General features: G+C 33.1%; 1 protein-coding gene across 2 annotated transcripts in view; it reads left to right on the top strand.

Moving 5' to 3' along the window:
• LOC142318271 (ubiquitin carboxyl-terminal hydrolase 3-like) overlaps positions 1-25,949 on the top strand; it is a 48,415-nt gene extending 22,466 nt beyond the window's left edge. The window contains exons 3-11 of one of the 2 annotated variants that reach the window (XM_075354836.1): positions 3,133-3,330; positions 10,630-10,797; positions 13,569-13,808; positions 15,543-15,720; positions 16,218-16,371; positions 18,318-18,436; positions 21,031-21,224; positions 24,932-24,972; positions 25,480-25,949. In XM_075354836.1, coding sequence (XP_075210951.1) covers positions 3,133-3,330; positions 10,630-10,797; positions 13,569-13,808; positions 15,543-15,720; positions 16,218-16,371; positions 18,318-18,436; positions 21,031-21,224; positions 24,932-24,972; positions 25,480-25,604 — 1,417 coding nt within the window. In that variant the 3' untranslated portion in view covers positions 25,605-25,949. The remainder of the gene's footprint in view (positions 1-3,132; positions 3,331-10,629; positions 10,798-13,568; positions 13,809-15,542; positions 15,721-16,217; positions 16,372-18,317; positions 18,437-21,030; positions 21,225-24,931; positions 24,973-25,479) is intronic. The other variant, XM_075354837.1, reaches the window with a different exon arrangement.
• Positions 25,950-26,184: the final 235 nt, after the last annotated feature.

A 26,184-nucleotide genomic window follows, 5' to 3' on the forward strand; every position in this document is an offset into this window, starting at 1 on the left:
TTATATTTGATATGTGTTGTGTTCTTTGGAAAATATTAATTATGTAACAGTAATGATGGATAGCTCAAACTGAAGATTGTTGTAAGATATTTTAGTCTGGAGGAGGGAATTCAAGTGAAACTTTGAAATTTTTATGTGCTGTGAAATTTTGACTCTCTTTTGCAGTGTGTGAAAAAATACAAACTTGGAAGAAAAGTTGATTTTTATACTGCTGATAACACTAACAAATTTTGGTGGTGTGAAGAGAAAGGGGAATGAAAATGTGTTCAGAAAAATTCAGTGATTAAGATCTATTTTAGGAATTTGTTGTTCAGCCCACATTGTACATAATTCAGTAAAAATAGCATGTGATTCTCTATCTTATATTGGCCTAAACGTATACTTCTTATCTTGTGACAAATGTCCAAAATTAATTTTTTTGTTGAAAATGTAGAAAGTAAACTATTTGAAATTTTGTATGGTGTTGTACTGTGCAGTTATTTAACAATGTAGTTCTGAAATTGGAAGCTAATTCTATCACAGCAACAGAAGCATTTCACACATATTTTGAATTAATTTATCAAGATCATGAAAGAAAACCAACAAATTTATAGTCTTCTGCCAAAGAATTGCTATACACTCTAAAAGAAAATGATGTTCAGGAACAAAAATTCTTCTCAAGTGTATTTTTATAATTCTAGTATCCAAGAGTTGTGGAGAACCAGTTTTGATAAAATTAGTAAGTTTCGGTGGATAAATTTACGAATTGAAATTGCCTGATCTGATTTAGAATAGAGTGCACAAGTTGTTAATGAAATTATAAAATATTTTGTAAATATTGATCTATTTGATGAATGTATGTTGTTGAACCAGGCAATTGAAAACCAAAGGGTAGGTTGTGGTTCAAGATCTGAAAAAGTACAGATACTATTGAGAAGTGGAAAGCAATTTTTGAGGTGTTTCAAAAGACTGATATTTAATTTTGTGCAGTATTTCTAAACTGGTTAAGTATGCTGTTTCTTAACCATTTTAAGTTTCTTAACCATTTTCACATGCCTGGGACATGTGCTCAAGTTGAGTTATTTCAGTTACGGGAACGTTTAGTTTGCAGAAAGGGTAGACTTTCAGTATTTACTGTTAAACATCTGCTAAATGTTAAAATTAATTCGGAACTTTCTTGTTGTGAATTTAATGATGTAAAATGTGATAAATCTTAAATTCTGGAGGAATGAAGACATTTTTGTTACTGTTAAATAACACGAATTTGAATTTGTCTAGTTACCTAATTTACCTTGTATTTAATAAGCATAAAGTTTAATGCTGCAGAGCTACATTTATTAATTTAACCATTCTCACAAATTAATGATGAAGGGTTAGTTAAATTGAAATTTTGTATCTTAAGAGGGATTCAAAGGCCTTTACTGCAAAGCCACTGATCAGGAAACAGAAGCTCTGAATTTGCTTACAGACAACTCCTCTGCTAGATTAATCATATTATAGGAGTATTATCTAGCTTTTTTTTTTGTCTTCAGTCATTTGACTGGTTTGATGCAGCTCTCCAAGATTCCCTATCTAGTGCTAGTCGTTTCATTTCAGTATACCCTCTACATCCTACATCCCTAACAATTTGTTTTACATATTCCAAACGTGGCCTGCCTACACAATTTTTTCCTTCTACCTGTCCTTCAAATATCAAAGCGACTATTCCAGGATGCCTTAGTATGTGGCCTATAAGTCTGTCTCTTCTTTTAACTATATTTTTCCAAATGCTTCTTCCTTCATCTATTTGTCGCAATACCTCTTCATTTGTCACTTTATCCACCCATCTGATTTTTAACATTCTCCTATAGCACCACATTTCAAAATCTTCTAATCTTTTCTTCTCAGATACTCCGATGGTCCAAGTTTCACTTCCATATAAAGCGACACTCCAAACAAACACTTTCAAAAATCTTTTCCTGACATTTAAATTAATTTTTGATGTAAATAAATTATATTTCTTACTGAAGGCTCGTTTAGCTTTTGCTATTTGGCATTTTATATCGCTCCTGCTTCGTCCATCTTTAGTAATTCTACTTCCCAAATAACAAAATTCTTCTACCTCCATAATCTTTTCTCCTCCTATTTTCACATTCAGTGGTCCATATTTGTTATTTCTACTACATTTCATTACTTTTGTTTTGTTCTTGTTTATTTTCATGTGATAGTTCTTGCGTAGGACTTCATCTATGCCGTTCATTGTTTCTTCTAAATCCTTTTTACTCTCGGCTAGAATTACTATATCATCAGCAAATCGTAGCATCTTTATCTTTTCACCTTGTACTGTTATTCCGAATCTGAATTGTTCTTTAACATCATTAACTGCCAGTTCCATGTAAAGATTAAAAAGTAACTGAGATAGGGAACATCCTTGTTGGACTCCCTTTCTTATTACGGCTTCTTTCTTATGTTCTTCAATTATTACTGTTGCTGTTTGGTTCCTGTACATATTAGCAATTGTTCTTCTATCTCTGTATTTGAACCCTAATTTTTTTAAAATGCTGAACATTTTATTCCAGTCTACGTTATCAAATGCCTTTTCTAGATCTATACGCCAAGTATGTTGGTTTGTTTTTCTTTAATCTTCCTTCTACTATTAATCTGAGGCCTAAAATTGCTTCCCTTGTCCCTATACTTTTCCTGAAACCAAATTGGTCTTCTCCTAACACTTCTTCCACTCTCCTCTCAATTCGTCTGTATAGAATTCTTATTATCTCATTATCTAGCAGATGACCTAAACTCAGAATGGAATTTGCAGAATACAATATATCTCATCTAGTCAAACATGAGATCAAAATTAAGGAAAAGTGTAGATAAATGATAAGGAAGATTGATGATCTTTCAATCGTGATAAAATTATAGTATATTTTTGGAGAATGCATAGTATGAGAAAGATTGTTTGGAAAATAGCTCAAAGTTCTGTTTAGGGATCTTATCCTCCTGTTTACTATCCCTTTTTAAGTAGGGAGACTTTTGTTACCTAGTTTGGACGCAGCACATTTACTGATAAGCAATTTTGTATTGACTAGCTTTAAAAAATGTTGTGTAGCAAAAAGAAGTAGTCGCTTAACTGTTAAGTTATAATTTGTTATACATATGATTTTATTTTTACAGTTATGTGTGTGATGAGTATGTGGTAAATGATACAAAAACTGGACAGGTGGATCAAGTTAGACAAGCCTTGGCAAGTTGGAGAAGAGACAGAGTAAGTGAGGAAGGAAGTGGTGAGGAATCAGCCTGGTCAACACAATGTGATAATTCACCTTCCGTGACACAAAATGGACGCACACTTCGTCCTCGTTCACGAAAAAGGTAGTTTAATCCTTAGTTTCTTGTAATCCCAGCCTATTAATTAATGTTAAAAAATTTTGCTTATGGTTATACAATATTTATGATAGATACTATTCTGATTCTAGTTTATTGAAAAAAAAAAAAAATCGCTATTTCATGAGGAACTAGGTATTATAAACTTATCCTCAATATAATTATTTGGTGGGGGATAAAAGTTTACCAAAATTCATCATGCCATAATGCTTATGTACATAAAATATCTAAAATTAAAAATTTTATAAAATATTTAAAAATTTACCTTAAGAAACTCATTTTGCATTAATGTAAAAGTGATTTTGGTGGTGTTTATAAGCAGTTAATTACTCTGAATGAAGTATTGTATGAAGTAGTCTATGAGGTCATGGAATGTAATCTATTAGTATTATTGTGAATTTGAACATGTTGCAGTTATGATTATCATAAACTAAAAAACCTGCTTGTTATTGATATGTAGGCAATTTATAAATTAAACCTCCAGATGATATGCAGTTGAAATTGGCTAAGATTAAATATCTTCTCACACACAGCCAGTCACCTTTTTGTTTTGTATTACTCAAGTAGTATGTGGAGAAATGTAGAGCTGATTGTCGCAACTCCTGCTGGTTGTGAGGTACAAAGTGAGCTACTTGAAGTTTATGGCAATAATGTAATGAATGGTGACTTTTTTTATGAGAATGGTGCAGGAAATTCAGGGAAGGGTGTACTAATGTACATGAGGATGGAAGAGAGTGACATTTCCCTGTGAGTAATGAACTTGTTAAAAAAATTAGCACTGTTTGTGATAAATGTTGCTTCACAATTACTACTGATTAGTAAAAATTTCCTGAAATTTCAAGGTCCATTTTTTCAGAATTATTAGACAGTTTGGGTTTTTGTAAGTACTGTGAACAATGGATATTGAAACAACCTACATATGCCCTACAAATTAAGAGTGGGAGTGGCATTGACTTTTCTTCAGTAATATCAGAATAAATGAAATTAATTTTTTGACAGTATAGTTAGTGCAGATATGAGACATTGATGATTTGGTTCATCAGTATTGAGACAAAAGATAGATGTCTTCAAAACGAAAAGTATGATGGGAGTAGCTTAACTTTACAGACTATAATATTTAGAAATTTGTCACAATATTTGATACTATATCATGTAAATATTCATCATTTTTATATTAATTAACTTTTTATTTAGAAATTAAATTTTTATTAATGTATTCTTAATCTTTTACTAAAAGAAAATTTAATCCAAATTCAAATGGTGTAAATATCTCCACTATTTATTCTTAAAAATTATTCTTAACTTCTAATTATAACTTCTTTAAGTTAACATAACGAATTCCTCTCTTCTAGAAAGGTATGTTATTGTTTTTTTGAAAATTTCTCAACTAGTGATTCATCTTTGATATTGCTCTTTTTATTTCTTGAATTCTTTTTTCTGATTGTAAACATTTGCTAGTTCTCTAGGCTTTGTTGTATGTTTCATCTAAGAAATAAAGTTAGAAAAAAAATTAGTAACTACCCTGTAAACATTTCTATTGGTCAATGAGACCAATGAGAAACATGTCCTGGAACTAATAAAATTCATTTGATAACCTGTAAAAGTGCTTATTGAACAGTCAGAAAAAGCATCATAACATGTACTCATAGATTTAATCTTAAAAAATGTTTGTAAAAGGGATATGTTAATTATATCCAAAATTTAAGTAGAAAGTATATTTAGTGAAAACTCAGAAAAGTGTAAATTATGTAAGCAGAAAATAAATCTTCTGTTTGTCAGGTGTTATGAAAATATTTTGTGCAAATATATTAACATACATTGATCTATTTCATCTTTTTCATTATTACTTTTATATTTACTTTATTAGTTTTATATTCTCTTGACTAAGTGATTTAAATAACAGGCAAGACAATGCTTCTACAGTTTATGTGTAAAATGCAACAGTACAGTACACAAAATTATTCATTCAAGTGGTCGCTAAACAGCAACTTCTCATTGAACAAAACACCTAAGTACGTATGAACTCTAACTTGGCTGATTACACACTTGGCGGATTACTTAATGTAGGGGTTCCAACTGTACGATAATTTGTCGGCACCCTTGAGAAGCATTACTTCATCTTGGGCACAGAAATCCTTAAATTTTGCATGTCCATCCAGCCCTCTGCAGTTGAAAAAGCCGCCTGTGCTCGATCTTCTAGCTGCTGTCGTGAGTTACCACAAACTGACAGAAGACAGTCATTGGCGAAAGCCTGAGCTGTGACCCCTTCTGGAAAGTCAATTCCAGAAATCCATCAAAAACCAGGTTCCACTATAAGGCACTGAGAACAGAACCGTGCGAGCTTCCCCTGGTGACTGATTTTTCCACAACTAGGTGTGCATTTTTAAGGTGTGCATTTTTAAACAGAGCCGTGTGGTTAGACAAGTAGTCACGTACTACGGCCTGTAGGGCTACAGGAACATTGCAGCGTTCCAACTCGTAGAGGACAGAACGACAACACAAGGAAGGAAATGCTGCCTGTATGTCAATAAAGATTGTCAAATATTTAGTCAGCGGTTTCCTTCTTGGCAAGAGCATTTAAGATGCAGTCCTTGGTGTTAACCCCTTTAATGAAGCCATACTGGCTTCGATTTAGGAAACAGATCATATCAATGTTATCCCAGAGCCGTTCCACAACCAGCCTTTCCAGCAACTTACTGATAACTGGCAAGAGGCTGATGCCTCAATAACTACTGACCTCACTAGGATCCTTTACTGATTTTAAGAGCACCCTCATCCAAGCCACCTTCCAGTAGCCTGAAAGCTGCTGATCCAGGTCCCCTAGATTATAGCGACCCGAATATGGAGCTCTAGACTACCTCCATAAACGATCTCATAGGTTATAAGCTTCTGTTTGTTCACACTGACCTCGAGCCAGACAGTCCAACTACTTGTACTTTGCAGGAAGTCGCTTGTCACCACAGTGACATCAATGTAACTTTCTTCCAGTTAGGAAGAGTGGCGGTTGTTCTGCATCATTAATCAAGTAGAGGTTCCTGGCTTCCATGAACTGTTTGAGACCAGCACCTCTGGGGTCAGTGAGTGGTGAACCCCAGGCGGAAGACTTGGAATTAGTGTCCAGAGGAACCAGCACTCTGGTGCCCGGGAGACCATCCAGAATCCTTCCCAACTTCGCCAGCAACTCATTGATACTCCAAGCTGGAAGTATTCAGACACTAGTATGACATTGAGCATACCCCTTGTGATTCACATGACAGTTAATTGCTCATTGGACAAATGAGACGCTTAATGAAGAAGACACTCAACGAATCTGAGCCAACCGTGATCATGGAGAGCGGCCGTCTCCCACGAGAATGAATAACATCCACCCTGCGGAAGCCGATATCACCCTATCCGTGACTGCGTACAGCTACTGGACCAAGAGGACTTCGAGGTTGTACCCCTCAAGGAGCCTCTTGTCTTCAATGGTGGCCGTCTGGGAGTGATGTAGATTTAACTCCAGGTGCAAGCGTTAATCTTGCTCCAGGTGCAAGTGTTCAGCATGGTGGAGTCCACCCTCAAAGGCTTCCCCCTTTAATACAGTTTATGGCATTGCCATAAACTGTATTTTTTTTACAGCTCTCACCCGAGCAATATCATACACCCTGCACTGCCTACTCCCGATCCGGTGTCCAGCATCACTGCCTTTCACAAAGGTACAGGCGGTGCATTTGGCAGGGCAATTGGCTGACCTGTGCCCTAGCAGCAGACATAGGTGTGACCAAAGCCCTGACACTTAAAGCATTGGGCGACCTTTATATGGTTGACGACCCTACATCAAATCCACCCGAAAAACAATGTTCACCGCCCACCAAGACCTGTCAGATCTTTGGCAAGGTCTGCAACACCTCGTGAGTGTTTGGGGCTTCCTCCCCAGCTGCCGAACCACCTTGCTTTCCCGATTGAAATCTTCAATGACCATATCCAATAACAGATTTTGACCATGCACAGGATTTTGGACTCCTCTATCCTTGTTGCACCTTGGCATATCATACACCAATATCTGTGGCCTCCACTCGGCCAGCAACTGAGCCGTTAGCTTGTCTTCACCAGAATGTCGGCCTCCAGCAGCTGCTTCGCCTGCTGCTCACTTACGACTTCCAAAATGATGCCATGGTCCCTTGTTTTTGTTACCCAGGAGACACTTGGATCTCTCTCCTAGAGTCTAGAACCTTCTTAAGGGTTGCTTTGTTGCTACTGATGAAGCCCCCAGACCAGATTTTATTAGGACCACCTTGACAGGCCCACTTAATTTTGGCTGCCAGCACCTGGGCTGGCAGTGATACACCAATCCACCTAGGTGCGGGCGCAGCAGCTACTGTGGTGAAGGAGCAGGCTTTTTCACCTTCTCCTCCATCTATGACTTGTGGAGCTTGCCAAGATCTTCACCCATCACTGGCTTGAAGCCCCTAACTCCTTCCATTACCTGGTTAACCTTGCCGGATAGCCGTGACATGACTGAATCCAAGGCAAGGTTGGCGCCCTGGTGTCCCTCACATTTTAGTGCCAGACCTGAGACCAGCAATGCACATCCTTTCAAGTAGGAGTCTACTTACTAACTGTCAAAGCTCCAACGCAATCTTCAACTCCTTTTTAGAGGAGATTTTGGACCATTCTGCCTGCATCTTGATCACTCCAAACTGTTGGACCCAGAGTTCACCTGCCGCACAGCAGTCTTCCCTCCAGTAACCTCCTGCTCAGGACCGATCACTGCACCACTGTTTTCAGTCTTTCCAGACTTCATGGGAAGCCGCCCTTTGGGCTTGGCTCTCCCCCCATTGCTGCGCACTCCTTGTGCAGATTCGACAGCAGTCTTCCCTGCACAACTCGTGACTGAGATTTTGGCAGAAGTTTTAGTGCAATCTGCAGCATGGGTAGTGCAGCTCCATTACCCCTGTGGAGATTTCAGAGACCTCCTTTGCGGAGGGCCGGGGCCTCAGTGGAGATCTGCTGATTGACCTTCTCGGCTGGAAGGTATCCCCAGCTACCAAGTCCTTGGCCAGGTCAACCAAGTTCTCCGAGCAACCTCCCCCGGATTATTTCATTGCAGCTTAAAAGAAAATTCACCAACTGTGATGCCAGGCACTACATACACAGCCTGAATGAGTCTTATCACCTAACCCAAAGCAAGGTGAGCGTTGAAGAATCTCTTCCTCAAGATGGGCTGTTCGTTCTCACACAACCCACTTGACTTGTCAAAAGCTAAATGCTCCTATATGACCACTGGTGAGGTCTGAGCAAAATCTCTTCCCAAACCTGCCAGAGGATCTGAAACTTTCTTTGGCCTCATTAACTATGAATAGGGACACCAATATACAAAAGAAATGTCCTTATTTAGTCAAATGTGGCACTACTGCAACACACTATGCTGCTGTTTTGTTTGCTCTTTGCAGCAACATAGGTTGACTAACCGCCACCGATCGTTGTGCAGCCCTAACAACGTGTACGTAGAACACTATTCTTGCAGAAAATCGCCCGATATTGCAATGTAAGTTTACAGTATGGGGCCAAAGGCCGAGAAGCAATTGCTCTGTGTCTTATAAACGTCAAGTGTGTTATCATGATTCATGCAGGAAGTCATATAATAAACTTTTTCTTTTTTAGTTAAAGATTGATAAACACCTGCCCACAAATTAGAATATAGTGGATGAACACAGACTATCTATCAGAACTTTTATTACAGTCACGTTTTGTAACATATAGAAATAAAATGCAGGCTATTTTTACAGACATTTCTTCTTATTCAGACCCTGTTTCAAGATATGGGTATTTTAAAACTGTCCATTGTTTAGAGTGTTTATTTTTAGGTGTGTTTTAGTAAAGATTCTGTTTGTCAAACTGATATTGGACAATATGGGTAAAACCGAGTGAAATTTTTAAGTACATTGAATTGATTTTAATACTAAATGAAAAACTAAACTAAAACTGAGCAAATTTAAGAGAAATTGTAAATTTGCTAAGTGAAAAACACTAAAATAATAGAGATTAGAGTATCTTCGTGGTAGGTGTGGATACATCAGAATCATCATAGTGTGAAATTACTTTTTTTATCCTAAGATCTACATTTTTGGTAGATTTCTATTGATTGTATGTATAGTTCCAACTTGATTTTGAAAAGGCAGTAACAAATTAAAAATTTGGTTTTAACAAGCTTTGTAAAAGTCTAGAAGAAATGAAAAAATGAATTTTTTCTAGAAAAGATTTTATAGAAAAGTGTAGAAGGTACAAACAATGGACATTATTGGACTTGGAACAATTAAAAAGGGCAGGTCGAGTGCTGGTACTGGTACCGGTACTGCAAATCAGGCCCTAGTTCCAAAGATAAAAGTAATCACAATGTGCAGTAGTATTCGGAGTAAGTGTTTGGTTACAAACAGGTGAAGAATGCATAATGAGTATTCCATTTTGGACAGTGGTTGAAAACTAGAAGCTGTGACTTTAGTGAACTGGAATTTAAATAATAAATCATTTGTGTTCTTCTCCCATTATCTCAGTATCCTTGTTCAACAGTGAACATGCGATATGTATGTATATATGTATTATTACATATGCAATATGTGTTTTTACTACACTTTCCAAGTGACTGTAAGAAAAATTATTATTAAAAAAGAAAAGGAAAAAATGTTACATAGTAAACAAGCTTTAGTTTATTATTACTGTTGTGGCCAAAGCCTTGAGTTTGACCAAAACTTCAAATTTCAATTTATATAGTAAGTGCATCTTTTTTTCTAATTGTTGACAAGGAAAAATAATAACCCATATCAACAACTGATGACAGAATTGTCCAGGTACATAATTACAATTATTTTAATTACAAGTAAATTTTTGTTTACAGTGAAAATGGTGAAAATTTTTTTCACTGAGAGTTGATTAGTGAAACTAATATCATTTACAGACATTAATATTTGCATTAAAGTTTTCAAATGAATGACCCAAATATAAATTGGTTTCATAAAAAAATGTTTTATTTATATTTTAAAATATAAAAAATGCCGACAAATGTTTTAGGAAATTTGAGAAAATTTGCTGTAATCATTGTTTGATCTAAAGATCAAACAGTGCCTCTCAGGTGACAAGTCATCCACTTACTATGCTAAAAAGGTATACTTGTAAACCTTGTAAACCATGTTTACAAGTAGATATAAATAGCTAATGCATTAAAAAATTTAGATTCATAAGTGCAGTTATGTAAGTATACAAGAATACTTACTAAATTAAAATTGTTGTGGATTTTTGTTTTGTTTTTAGGTCACATTCTGCTGATAGTGGAAACGGTAGTGTTGAAAATGTCCAGTGCTCAAGACAGCGAGGAGGTAGTACTGTACACACAAAGAGCCCAAAAAGAGAAAAAAAAGTTGTTGGCTTGCGCAATCTAGGGAATACATGTTTTATGAATGCAGTCCTTCAGTCTTTAAGGTTTTATATCAGATATTGTTTATACTATAAGTGTTTTTTAGTTTAAAAACAATTCTTATAGAGCTTGATAGTTGTTGCAGGTGTATTGTTTGAAGAACTTTTTCAAAAGGTTTTCCTTTTTTGTAATTAATATTTATCTTGTTTGCATGAGTTTCATTTGTGAATTTTTTTATACTGTAATGTTACTCATATGTGACAAATATGATTGTTTCTTAACTGTGTGAATATTAGTTACATTGTGTAGAAGTTTTAATCTTCAAATTAAAATTGTTGGACTTTCGCATGCTTTAGAATAGTGGGAAATAGTTTATTATAGTCGTAAAGCTGATGTAAAAATCAAATTTACCCCCCAACTTGCCATCAGTTGATATAAAAGCCTTGCCAAAGCTAAAAGTCAACAAAAAGCCTGTTATCCTGAGATAATTGTCTTTGCAATAGCTACGTAAGGTTTCAGGCCTGAGATAAACTTAATCAGTTTTTCTTAGCTCGCTGTTTAATTTTTTTCTATTATTGTCATTTCTTGCATTTAGAGATTATTTTAGATATTTAACTTTTTATTATTAGATTTTATCAGGTTAATTTGACTTATAAAATTTTTAATAAAATGATATTTGTATAATAAAATTTTGTATTTCTGGCAGAATCATTCATTTGTGTAATGTTACATGAACTAAAAGCTATATTTTTGTTTTAGTTCATCAAAATCAGACTTTATTATAAAAAAAATATATATATTTTTTGTTTTTTTAGTGGTATTCAAAATAAGTTTATTTAACACACAGAGAATAGCTTTGAAACTAAGAAAATTAGTGGTGCATCCTTAATTGATCTATCATCTGCATATGACTCCATGGGCAAGAGTTTTAGCTGAAAAATTGTTTAATGTGACTAGAGACAATAAACTAAACTAACAGATATTGTTACCGAGTTAATTGGCGATTGAAGATTCTTTGTTGATTTGCAGGGTAAGAAAAGTAAATGGAGGCTATAAGAAAATGTGCCTTCCTAGGGATAGCATTCTGGAAATGGCCGACTAAACCTAAAGGAATGAGGAGTTTTGTATGTGCAGATGACATGGCCCTTAGCCTGAGGGAAAGAATTTGAATAAGTTAAGGGCTGTTTGATTTTGGCTTTGTTTGAGATTTAAATATTATTAGGATCTTTTTTAATAGTGATAAGTAAACTTCAAAATTTTACAATGCTTTCATAATGTCGACATAAAGTATAAAACAGTGTTGTAGATAGATATTTAAACTGTTTTGTAACTTTTGTTAATCATAAACAAGTCGTATTTTCAAAAACTAGATGTAAGGCTTGGTAAACTGACTAAAGTAAAGTTCATTATGTACAGTTAAACCAATGCTTATCATATTAATGTTACCTTATCAGATTCTCTGTCTTATCATGAAATGCATACCTGTGCCTTGTACCAAATGTAATTAACTATTCCAGTCATTCTTTCAGGGAGTGTGCTCAACAACCTATTGATGTAGTTGTAATTACCACTTACCTGTATTTCTCCTGGTACTTTCTCTTGTTTTGATCTTAAAATTACCAATAAAATATGTTTAACTTCTGTATAAACAAATTTTTTTAACAAAACTAGAATAAAAAAAAAGCTGGTTAATTTTATCTTGACAAATGTAGATGTAATGAATAGAGAATCTGTTGTTCACATTGATTGCAGTTGTTAACAGAATTCTCCTCTCATTTTGTTATCTCCTGTGACTTTTTATGTGATAATGGATTTGGTGAATTATATTTTTCATTCTAAAAGCGGTATTCTTTAGATTTAATAGGTAATACCAAAATAAAAATTAAGTTAATTCTTAATGAAATAAAATTGATAAGCATATTAGTAATTTAATAAGATATTTTATTATGTAATTTTGTTTATTATCTTATAGAAGTGATTATTAAAAGCTTTTATCGCCTGCCTAAATGAAATGAAACAAAACTGCTTTCCTTTCACAATATTATGATGGATTCTGTAAAAAAAATTTTTTTCTTAAATTATTTTAAGTTTTTATTTCATTATTTTTCAGTATTATAATTTGTGCGTAAGCAAGATCAAATACAGCCCTAAAAAGTAGTGAGAGTGCTATTTGCAAAGTGACCATAATTAAATTTAGATAATCTAAATTTTTAAACAAGTTATATAATTGTCCTAATATGTTTTAGTAACAAGTTTTATTTTTTTGTTTAATGCAAACATATAATTATTTATATGAACTAATATTATTTTGAACTGTTTTTACACAACAATGAAAGCTGTATGTATATATATATATATATATATATAAGCTGTATAATATCTAAGCAGTTGTTCTGAATTTCTCAAGAAGGGTTTATAAATATATGTATTTTTTTTAATAATTTGGTTCCCATTGTCTGTACATGGACAGTAAAGTTTAGGTAGGTGGGAATCAAGTGATGTTAAAACTGTGAACTTGCTGTGGATAGCTTGGGGTGTGCTGGTTTGTAACTTTTAGATTTTAAACATTAAAAGTTTATGCTAAGAATGTTGTCAAATTTTCTCTCCTGAGAAGCATGAGTAATTGCTCACTAAGCTAGAAATGTGTTTTATTGTAAGCCTTGGTTTTAGATATTAGCATTTAACATCTTATATTTTAAAATTATTTTTTTGTGTTATTGTTTTAAAAAAAAATTACTTATTATTTTTTTGCATATACATAAACTGACATCACTTATTTTTTTATGTTACTTATATTTTTAAGAATAACTCTTAATGCATTATTATGTATTTTTAGCAATATCCAGGAGTTTTGCTTGTACTTCCGTCAGTTGCCATCTCTTGAAGGTGTTAAGAATGCTATTTCAACTCGTGGCAAAGTATATCAGTCTCGCAGTTTTCGTGAATTAAATGATGAGCTGATGGCTGAGGAGTTGCGTAAAGTTTTAATTAGCCTGACTGATCAAGGTACTGCAAAAAGTGCTATTTCTCCTGAATCATTGTTCCTCGTTATATGGAAAGTAGTCCCTAGATTTCGGTAAGTTGGTTGATTAAAGTATATTGATAAAAATATAATAACTACATGAAAAATTCTTTTGTTCCTATAAATTTACAAACTCAATTGAGATTTTGTAATTTTGAGTTTCAAAATAGGTAAATGGTTAATTTAATTGCACACTAATAGAATGAAGTGAGGTTCTATGTTGTGATAGGAATATTTAATGACATTGTTATTTGCAGTTATGATTAAGATGGCACAGTCAGGCTTTGCTTTATATATACCTTTGTTTTCAAGGTGAAATCTTTATTTTCTTTATAAATTTATGAATGACACTTATATGACTCATATATTGTTCTCATCCCATATGGAACAATCTATTGTCTTTTGTTGATTTCAGTTCGTTCTTTTATGATTTTCTCCTCATGATTTAAATTGTTTGGTTGTTTTTCTGTTTTACCATGGATAATGGTGTATATCATTATGAACATAAATATTTACCATGAACATGTGCATTACATGAACCATTACTATGTACATGTACATCCCCATTGTACTGCACAAATCAAAAAAGGTTTTTCACCCTACTAGAAAAACTTAACAGAGGTTAACATCAGAAAAAATTAGTAACAAGTAGGGATAATGAGAAAGATACCAAGGGTTAACCAAGGATACCAAGGGTTAACCAAGGATACCAAGGATGATGATGATAAGGATAGGGAAGGTTGAACCAAGAAGAACAAAATTAAGAATATGATAATCTCATTACATGTAACTGAATTAATTTGGATGAAAAATGAATTAGTTTTTAAAAATGAAGTTTTTTTAAAGCTAAAGTAACTTTTTAACTTTAATAATTTGAGTAATTAAGTGAGCTGCAATCATCAAAGAAGTAAAAATGAAGTTCCTAGTGTAAGAATAGTTTTAATTTAGAATTGTTAATTTTTACAGTTCTTAATGAATTTTGAACTTTCTCTGTTAATCTGTGAAGGTTTATACAGGTGAATAATATATTAGTAAATTTTCTGGGAAATAATGCAGTTTATGTAAGATCATGTTCTTGTAACTTAGATTGTAATAAAAATATACTTTTTCCTTTTCAAATCTTTGTTTAAAATGCATAGAGATATTCCATACAATTGGCTCATGCCATGAAATTTTTTTGTATGTTTTGGGTGTGAAACGTGTGACAGCAAAATTTGTTCCAAAATTGTTAAATTTCAAACAAAAACAACGGCGAATGGAAGTTGCTCAGGAGACACTAAATGAAGCCAGCAGCAATGCAGAACTACTGAAACGTCATAACAAGTGTTTATATGCTATGATTTTAATGTTTTAATTTTACAACAGCTTTTTCAAAGTTTTATCCATGAGTTTTGCTAAAAGGTTAGCATATAGTGTTGTTGGGTTGTTCTGCCCACACCTTTACATGCAGTTAAGATATGTTTTCCTATGTCTTAAAACTTAAAATGTATGAAGATGTCTTGTTCAGAGGTGTCAATGGGTGAGATAAACTCTGAATAAACATTTTCTGAATTTATAATCTAAACTTTTTTTAATGAAAAGATTTCTGTAGTTTTAAATTGTAGTTAAATGATGAACTATGTCACCATTGACATAAAATATCCTAAGATGTTTGAGTGTGGTAAAGGCTGGATCATGAAGGTGGCTTGTTGTATTGAAGGTTACAACATAAGTTTAGTTTATTAGTATGTACTTTTAGAGTTTGACCAAGCAGTTATATACATTGTGGTTTATCATTCATTTTTGTAGTGGATATCAGCAGCAGGATGCCCATGAGTTCCTACGGTATATGTTAGATCGTTTACACACAGAACTACTACATTTATTACCAGATGCCACATTGAAAGATAATCCTTACATTTCACTTGGCCAAAAAGGGCGAAATTCAATAGTAACCAGCGTTTTTGGTGGAATGCTGCAAAGTGAGGTTGGTAATTTAATGAATTTGTGTTAAATATTTTAATGATATCAGACTTATTTTCTTTTCTTTCTGCCTTCAATCATAGTGATTAACTAATGGTTGTATATCAGGACATTGTGAATTCATTTTGTATTTACGGAATAGATTATTGCTTGACTGAAAATAGTTTTTTTTGTTTAGACTTGTGCATTGTAGCTTTTACTGCAATGCTGCACTCAAGTCCGGTAGCTTTTATTCAAGCTGAATCAGTTTGTCATCAGTAATTTTTTTTTAACAATCTTGTTTTGTAGTAGTTTTTTATTTCTACCATTTGCAGTTTGCATACTGTAGTGGTTTTTAGCTAGTGAGGTAGTGAGGTTAAAAAATGTTTATATTTTTCTACTGAAATATGGCAGTAACAATGATTTGATAATAAATTTGTTTTTAATTATAAAAAAATATTTATTTCATAACTGAAATAATAATGGTAGTAATATTTTTCTAAAATTTTGGTTTGTTTTTAGGTACGATGTTTAAATTGTAGTATGGAATCAAAAAAGCACGATCCATTTTTAGATTTATCTCTAGATATTCCAGAAAAGTGTCAGTCATACAAGAAGTTGAGAGATAAAGATAATGGAGATGATTCACAAAAATCCCCATCATGCAACATATTTGGTTGGTTCTCTTCTAATAATTAACATTAAGTTTTAATTCTTATTTCTTTTAGTGTGGATAACCGAATTTAGTCTGATTGTTCTAAATTCAATTTAGTGTAGTTGAAGTGATTTGATTTTTATTTATATAGTAACAATAGGTTTTATGCCCATTTATAAATACTGGTGGATGGTAATGAATTTTGTAATGTGTGAAAAATGCCCTGCCTACCTGTTTTAAAGGATGAGATGCCACCACTCTGCCTTGGGAGATTGGCATGTATTCAGGTGGTAGTTTGCTGAGTATCTTACAGAAAAATGTTGACTAATATCAAAATATTTCTGTAAAGAGCTGCCTTACAAGTAAACACATTTATCAAAAAACATGTTACAATTATGAAAAAAGTTTCTTGTACCTCAGTTTTATCCATAAAAATCTTTGTATAATATTCTGGATTTTAATATTGATATAAAATTGCAGGATCTGGGTGTTTTTTATAACTGTGGGAAGTGGGGTTTACAGTTCCTGGTTCATGAACTAGGAAAATCTATATTACCGAAGTATCTGCTTTTTGACTGATTGATGATAATGAATTTTGTAGAGTTTGAAAAATGCCATACCTAAAAGGCAAAGATACTACACTCCATCATGGAGATGGGTGGAGAATTAAAAAAAAATAATTAAAAAATGGTAGTTTTAAAATCTGGGGGTTTTCAGTGTAGTGGTCATTTTATTTTAATGTTCTCAGTAAAGATAGGAATTTGTTTAACAGCTGTATAGCTGTATATTTGTTTAATAGCTGTATAGCTGTATATTTCTATTTTTTGAACTTTACATAGTTCATCTAATAAGCTTCAGACTTGTGTGTAGGAATACTTAATGTAATAGTTGTAGTACCAATACTGTGAAAAATTGCTTATGACAAAGTCCTATCCTTTGATAGCTTATGACAAAAAGTCCTATCCATTTTACTCCCTTAAGGGACAGCCCTGACCAGGTTTGCCCCAATAACTTGGAACTGGTTGTGGTGGCAAAGTCAGAATGGGTGGTAAAGAATACTGGGAACAAGGTGATAAATATTATTGTCTCATGCCTGCAGGAGGTTGGGCTTCGGCTTTCACCTGAGATGACCCAAGTGGTTGTGGTCTCGGATAGGCAGAAGCTGATGCCGATTTCATTTAGGGTCAGACTCATTGTGTTGTCCATCCTTCCTCTGCAGTGAAGTACCTCAGGATGTGGATTGATAAAACATTACATTACAGAGACACATGATTGAGATGTCAGAAAAGCTGAAGAAATGGCAATCACCATTGATCAGATAAAATTACCAACATTGGGGTATTGTATATCAAAGTGGAGTGTCTTATCACAGGTGGTGTTCTTGAAAGTATTGTACAGAGCATAGTCATGTTTGCCATGCTGAAAAGGGGAAGATTCTGTGTAATTCTTTGTTGGGTGCACAGGGTAATATTGCAGTTACAGGACCACCTCAGGTGATGCTGCCAGTGTATTGGTTGGACTTGCACCCTGGACATCTTCATTTGGAAGAGGGGGGAGATTACTAGGGGCAAGTAAAGAGATACAGAGGCATTGCTTGTTTGCAAATGGCAGGAGATGGGATAAGTCAACAAATGGTAGATGGACCTACAGGGTGGCTGTACTGCAAGCAAGGGGAATTTAATTAATGAGCTGACCCCAGATCCTTCATCATAAGGTAAAAATTGATAATCATAAACATGCTTTCATTATTTTCCCTATAATTGATATATGCTAACATATTTTACATTTAAAATAAATTATTTCTGATGTTTGTGTTATGAAATCATTTTTTTATTTTGTGCATGGTTATCTGAGACATATAGAATCTGTTCCTTGTTCAATTGGGTCTGATTTATTTTACTTTATAATTATTATTAATTCTGTGCTAATAGTTATTGAAAATGTTATTTGAAATTTTTGTCTTTCAGATTGTTTGACTAGTTTCATAGAAGTTGAAGAACTGGCAGAGACTGAATTATATTATTGCAATAATTGCAAGAGTAAACAACGATCAACAAAGCGATTCTGGATAAGAAGATTACCTAATGTAATAGTTTATGATTTTATTAACTCAAAGATCTAAAGTTTAAGGTTCAGTGAGGATGTTTTCAGAGAATTTTTGCTATTATCATTGTGTATTTTAGTGATAATTGATTAATTATTTTCTGAGAATATATGAAATATTGTTTAAATATTTATTTAAACTATAAAGATGTCTAATCCCCCTCCCCCCCCATACACACACACACACTTAATTTTTTTCTACAGAAGTAATCATACTTCTGTATGATTACTTCTGATAATCATAAACAAAGAAGAACTGGCATACCAGTTCTTCTTTGTTTGTTCAAAGAATAAATTCTGTGAAAGTGTTTCGGAAATTCTTTTAACCAATTCTTAAGTAGGTGAAAGTGGATTATGTATTTCAAATTTATATTCTGCAGTGCTGGGGAAACATTTTAATGACGTGATCATTTTAATGGACTATAATTTAATTAAAAGATTGTTAATCCTAATCTATGTAGGATTAAAAAAATAATAATTTTATTAGAAAGCATTTTATTATAATTTATTGAATCCAAGGTGAGAAGAATAGAATCAGTTTTGTAATGAACTAGGTGAGAGGTATTTTAGGTTCCTCACCTGTCTGGCTGATAACTTGTTGATTGGCCCTAGGGATTAAATTATTGGGAAAAAAAGTTTTATCTTATGGAAATATATAATGTTGTAGCTTATCTGTGACGGTTAGCCCTCAGAATGTAGTGGAAGTAATTTTTAACTTTCTGGAACTGCTGTAAAAAAAAAAGTTAACAAAAATGTTTTCATTAGAATATTGCTCAATAAAAAAATTATCTGTCATGTCTGTTACATTGAAGTAAATGAGCTATCATAGTGTGAAATTGTTCATGTTCATTCATTGACTAATTATTGTTAAATAAAAAAAGAAAATATAAAAAAAAATCCTAAACGTTGCTAATACTGCATGTGCAGTGTTTAATATTAGATTTTAGTAGTTGCAGATGGGCTGGCTTTACTTATTAGGCATTTCAGAACCTTTTCGTGCAAATCCTGTACAGGAAACATGGCTCCCTGATCATTAATTCAGGAGGAGTCATTGTATACTTGGTCCAAGCATAGAGAACTGGCTGTCCTGCCAGCTGCTTGAAAACCATATAGTGCCAGAGAATGAACTTTGGGACTATTGCTATGACTTATGATACTTCATGTTAAAGGAAGAGTGATAAAGGGTATGAATCTAGAGTATGTAAAGGGAGGTCATAATTCTGCAGAGTTTCCTATAATCAGAGTAGATTCTTATAGGACTTTCATGCAGCATGTACTTTCTCTTTTAATACCAAATTATATTAATACCAAGCAAGATAGTAGCAGCTTTATTACTGACCCTAATTCCTGAAAGTTGGTAAAAATGGAAGTGAAATTGGTTTTGAAATATCTGTTAAGTTTTTGTTTTTCTTTGCCTAAGATGATAAAATATATGATAATTAAAAAAAGTGTTTGAGCTTTTTGCTGTTTTCCTTCATAGGAATTAGAATTTTACTCAATGGATTTGTTCATTACTAGATTTCTAGATAAAATGTTTTTAGCATTCAAACTAGATTCGATTATTTGAATTTTTTATTTAGCTCATTTTCTGTTAAATAACATGTTCTAATTGTTTAAAAACTATTAACTGTATGTCACAAAATTGGCTTAACTCGTGGAAATTATTAGAGAGAATTTCAACTATTGTTTGTTGGAGGTTACTTTATTTTTTATTGAGACTGTTCATTATTCTTCATGTGTCTCATCAGTAAAGTAGAATTTGTTTTGTACCTTTTGAATTAAACATTTTAATTATTTCGCAATTTTGACCAAAAATTATAATTTGCATATGTACTATATCCATATTAGATTCAGATAGCGAATACAAGATTTGATTAAATAAATTTTTCAATTTTTTTTTCAATTTAAAAAGTACACAAATAATCAGTATTTATCTATGTTATTGTCCCACTTGAAGTTGTCTGCTTTGTTTATCATGAAAATAATTGTTTGTGATTCATGAAAATATCCTATCATGAATATTTTATTTTTCCAGGAGAGAAAATAGGTCACATTAGGGCATTTCTGATGAATAAGGATATTTCAGTATCACAAGGACAGACATTACAACACAGGACAGTATCACAACATAAACATTTTTCAATCTAAAGTTTTAAATTAATCATGTGGATTTTATTGTTGTCTAAAACATTCTCAAACGATAAAAAGATGATTTGGGAAAATTGAGTTAATGTAATTCGCATTGACAATTTTCATGCTATCATATCCCATACACTGACATGATCTAATCATTTAAATTATTAATAAAAAATCCAGGAAAATATTTTTGAATTGTCTCAGTTTTGAATTTTATTTGTTTGGTGAGTAGTGTTTTTAAATTGTGTGAGGAAAATTCTTTGCAGTTTTTTTGATTATATAGTTTATTACTAAAGGGAACAAATAATTTTTTTTAATAAATCTAAATGTGGATGCTTTCAAATTAATTTGTAAGTGAATTTATTTGTATTTTCAAATGTTATGAGTCAATATCATTGAATGTTGCCGATTTTCAATTGTAATGTATTTTTTTTTTTATAGGTACTTTGTCTGCATTTAAAACGCTTTAGATGGAATAACTTTTTTAGAACTAAAGTTGATACTAGTATTCAATTTCCAGTCAATGCTTTGGACATGTCACAGTTTGTCCTAAGTGACATTCCAGATACACGTCGTTCTCCTACAGGAACTAATCTGTATGATCTAGCTGCTGTTATTGTTCACCATGGATCAGGGTATGGTTTTTTGTAACCAATTTCTTATTGTTATATTTTGAAAACTTCTTAAAAATATTAAATATATTTAGTGTTTCATTAAGTGTTTTTGCATGTTAGAGTACAGTGCTCAAAGATCACATGTCTGAGACTATAGATAATAGTAAAATTATATGTATTATTTAAATCAATTTCATTTACTTAACATGTGACAAAAATTTTTGTGATGAATTGCCTATTATTTGACAATAATCTCGGTAATATTTTTTTGATAGAGTATTAACTCTCAATAGTTTTTATATGAGTAAAATTATAATCATAAATTTCTACAGTTAATCATTTATTATCTGTAGGAATAGTTAAAGGAATCTGTAGTTTTCCGGATAAAAATTAACTGTACAATGTGTAATTCCATTATTTTGACTCTATATGGAAGTATGCTTCAATAAGTAAGAAAGATTCATAAGTAAAAAAAGCATTTTTTTTTTTTTTTTTTTTTAATAAAAATTAATTAAGAATCAGAGAAAATGAGATACTGTTTTGTTTGTTTTTATTTCGGAGAATGTAATTCTCTTCTTTTAATACAAATTACTTTATGAAGAAAAGTCTACAAACATAAATTCATTACTTACAGCATGTGACAAAACTGTTTATGTTAATCATGGTTGGTTGTGTAAATGTTACTTTTGTTTTATTTTTCATCTTTTGAGTTTAAATATTCCCTTCAAAACATAGACATGCATATTTAACCCTTTAACAGACTATGAAGGAATATTCTGACGTAGCCAATATGCATGAAAAGGGACTATGAAGGAATATTCCATCATTGAGTTTTTGTCTGATTTTAATTTGCTCTGTCATAATATTTCAGCAGTTGTATTTGAATGTAGTTCATCGTTATTCCACAAAGGTGTACATAGCTAGTAAAGAGTTTTCATCGCATTCTAAGGTACTTATAATACATAAAACAACTGATACTTTGTATATGGCGTGTTGTTTACATCTTGTTCATGAGTGATTTTTATGAGTATTTTTACATGTTTATTTTGGGTTATAGCTGTTGTTTTATGATTCAAGCATGTAAAGTACTAAGGTTGTGGAGTCCTCAGTATAAGATGGTTTTCAGTGTGGAGAAAACCACTCTGATGTTCTTTAAGGGCTGCCTAGTCCAACCTGCCACCCGCAGGTTGAGATTAACGGCCTTCCAATTAGGTATGTTACCGTTCAGAAGTATATGGAGGTCATCCTTGATTGAGAGGCTTCTCTTCAAGGAGCACCTCCAGTTTGTAGCGAAGAAGGCCATCGATTCTTTCTTCTGTGTCTATAAAGTCATCCATCCTGATTGGGGGTTAATTACCGTACCATGCGTATTCTTTACAAAGGTGTCTGTGAGGTCATAATGTTGTATGTTGCACCCATCTGGGTTCATTGTTTACAATTGCAATCTTATAGGGACATTCTTTTGTGAGCCCAGCATCTTCTATTGTTAGCTGTTGTCAGTGGCTAAAGGATTTTGCGAGAGGCAGTCACTGTGATTGCCAGCATAAAACCCCTAGATATTTTGGCTACAGAGCGTAGCCAATGGTGTATTTCAAAGAAGGGAGGCTTTCTAACGTCAGGGCATATGCAGGAAATTGAAGACCAAGGTTTTGACTCTTAGCAAGCTAGATGGAACTATTCTTCTACTGGTCGATACACGCATGGTGTATTTCCAAATGTTAGGGAGTTGAGAGCTATTAGCTGGATTTCTCCCAATCAGCAAATTATTCAATTTCTTTCAGTACATGATGCTTTTAGGGATAGTTTGACTAGGTTTAGGTTGGTTGACTCCGGCTTGTGTCCGAACTGTAGGGTGGATGACACAGTGGACCATGTCCTGTATGTCTGTCCAAAGTACAAAGCTGAGTGTACCAGAGTTATTAGGGAACTTGAGAGAGTAAACTCCTTTGATCTGCGAGTCAACTGGAGGACTCGTAGAGACTGGACAATTGTGGCTGGCTTCCTTCGATTCCTTGCCCAACGTAGAGCGGCCGAAGGGATTTAGTAGAGTAGGAACCCAGGCGCTTTTGCAGCAAGATAAGAGATGTCAATGTTTGTTGAAGCTGTCGGCGGAACGTCAAACTGCACTGCCGATGGGCATGGGATGATGCCATGCAGCCGTGAGGTGTAGCGGCCTTTTGATGAGGGCAGATTAGAATGAGCAAACGACACTGTGTGTGGGATGTGGTTGCACTGCCAAAGGGCATGGGACACCATGCAGCCATGAGGTGTAGTGGCATCTTGATGATGGTTTAAATGGTGAATGTCACGCAGGACTCTGCAATGGAGCCGAGTGGGAGTAGGAGGTCTGTCTTCCTCTCCCTAGTGGACCAGACCGGAGTTCATAATATAACTTAAGTGTGGGGTTTATTAAAGTTAAGTTGAGTTTACTAAGGGAACTAGGAAATTTCGTTGTGATTAAAATGTTTGGTGGTATGGAATTGGCTCATAATAAGTAAAACTAGGCACGGGGTTTGCGCTTCTGCAAGCTGGGTTAGCTAGTTCAGAGGGATGCGATGTAGGACATTAAGATTTCGACGAGGCCCACAGCGAAGGCAATGAGCTGAGTTATTAAATCAACGATGTAAATGTCTACCGAGCCATTTTCATCTATGGCATCCCAACGAAACCAGGCTTATTACTATGAGATGTAAAAAGTCAGAGGGTGATAGACTACTCCCGTTAAAGCCCAACATCACAAGGAACAGGGGGGGGGGTGTGGCGACCTGAACACGTCACTAAGGCGAGTGTCTTCCCCTGTGGGATTGGGATGTTGTTTTGTGTATAATATTGTGTATACGCTTTATAAATTAATTTATAAACTTTATCATATATTTGTAAACTGGACCGGCATTTTTTGCCTTTTTTTAATAATAGTTTTATGTTTGTTGTTTCTTTTATTTGAGATGGCATCTACTTCAAAATATGAATATTTTGACGTTTTAGACCAGTTACAATCTGATAGTGATAGTGATACTGATAGTTTAGATTATATTTGTGAAGATATGTCATTCAGACATGTGCTTCCAGGTGTGTAGTTTGTTCACACAATAAAAAGCGTAAAGACTCACGATATCAGTGTACGGAGTGTGATTTTGGGTTGTGTGTATCTCCATGTTTTAAAATATTTTGTACACAGTACATCACGATAGAATAAAACTAAGTAGTAAAGACAGTAATTTCAATTACAGTGTAAAATATAATTTAGTGATATTTATGGGCAATATAAAAACATCATTAATCATTAACATGTTCACGATAGGTTAGGGAATTAGGTTTTTGTAAATATAATAAAATATGTTTTTCATGAAAAATTGTTTGTTATATGTTTACAGACACATAAATCATTATTAGTTAACATAAAGTTATTAGGGTAAAAAAAAAGGAATCAAGATAGCAGTATTTTCAGTGAAAATACAAAACGGGTAAGGGATTAACATTACAGCAAATATATTTAAAATTCTATACATGCAGAAAAATTTGAAGTGAAGTCTGCCACTCAGTTACCTGTGGGCTATTGCAAAACACAACAAAAGTGGCAGAAATTAGTCCTCAGATAAGAGGGTTCTTTTGTACCTTGGTTCAACAATTATATATATATCTGAGTATAATTATTATATTTTTGAGTAATTATGTTGTATTTCTCTGTGAAATTTGTGGACACATAATGCAATAAATCTTTGTTTCAGAGTGGGCTCAGGTCATTATACAGCATTCGCAGTAAATGATGGTAATCAGTTTTCATTTGTAATTTAAATTATTTATACATGATAATTTTGATGCCTGTTTATTACTTTAACTTTATTGGAAGTTAAAAGTTACTTTACTGAATTTATTATTGACTTTTACAGTTATGATGTGTCAGTTTTTGTTGCCTATATACTGTATTATTGTTTTTGTGCATGTTATGGTAGTTACAATTATGGTAACTACCAATTATAATTATGGGATGGGGAGGGAGAGAGAGAGAGAGAGAGAGAGAGTGAGTGAGTGGGGGTGGGGGAGCGAGAGAGAGATATTATGCCTTTTTAATTTGTGATAGTGTATGCATATGAATTAGTAATTATTACATGGAGTAAACTGCATGGGAATAGTTGTTAAAAAAGACATTTTTAGATGATTTATTGTCCAATTTTTTATTTATTTAAGTATTTCAGTGATTTTGAAGTTCTGATCCTTCAGATAAATTACAATAGTTTTTTGTTACCAATGGTCTTATAGATTTCTTCTATTTCAGGACAATGGTTTCACTTCAATGACAGCACAGTACGTCCAACTCAGCCAGACATTGTTGCAAAGTGTAAACCGTACATATTATTCTATATAAGAAGAGAATTCCGGCTTCCGACTATGCAGTCGTGAAATTTACGGCTCATAAGTTTTATTTTTCCCATCCCTCAAATACTGTTCCTCATTAATAATGGTAATTAATAATGAATAAACAATAATCTAAGTGTAAAAAATACATGCATATAACTTTACAAAATTTTATGTACTGAAGTAATCCATGTTTTTAGAATAAAGTTGAAAAAGAAAAAAAAAAGCTAAATGTAAAGGGTAATAACATGATAAAATATAGTTGTCTATAAATTTGTGAATTCTTCCACTTTTTCAGAAATATGAATTGTGCTAGTAATGTTTATTGTATTCTTTAAACATCAACTGTTGTATTTTCTGCTGTTATTAATTTGCTTTAAAAATAAATTTAAATTAATATCCTATGCTGCATCTTATTAGGATACAAGACAGCTTTATTTGCAAAATATGTTTTTTTTTTGTGATTTGCATTTTACCTAAATATGTTATTAACAACAGTGTCTGTGTTTATTTTTGATGAGATAATGAAATCTTTGCACTAAGTATGGGGTGAGTATTTACTTGTTTATTATGCTTTATTTTTATGCAGTTTTAACTTAATTAAAAATTAGTATTTTTGGTTGTG

Source organism: Lycorma delicatula, chromosome 1, assembly GCF_047948215.1.
Source record: "Lycorma delicatula isolate Av1 chromosome 1, ASM4794821v1, whole genome shotgun sequence".
In the NCBI taxonomy this organism is placed as follows: domain Eukaryota; kingdom Metazoa; phylum Arthropoda; class Insecta; order Hemiptera; family Fulgoridae; genus Lycorma; species Lycorma delicatula.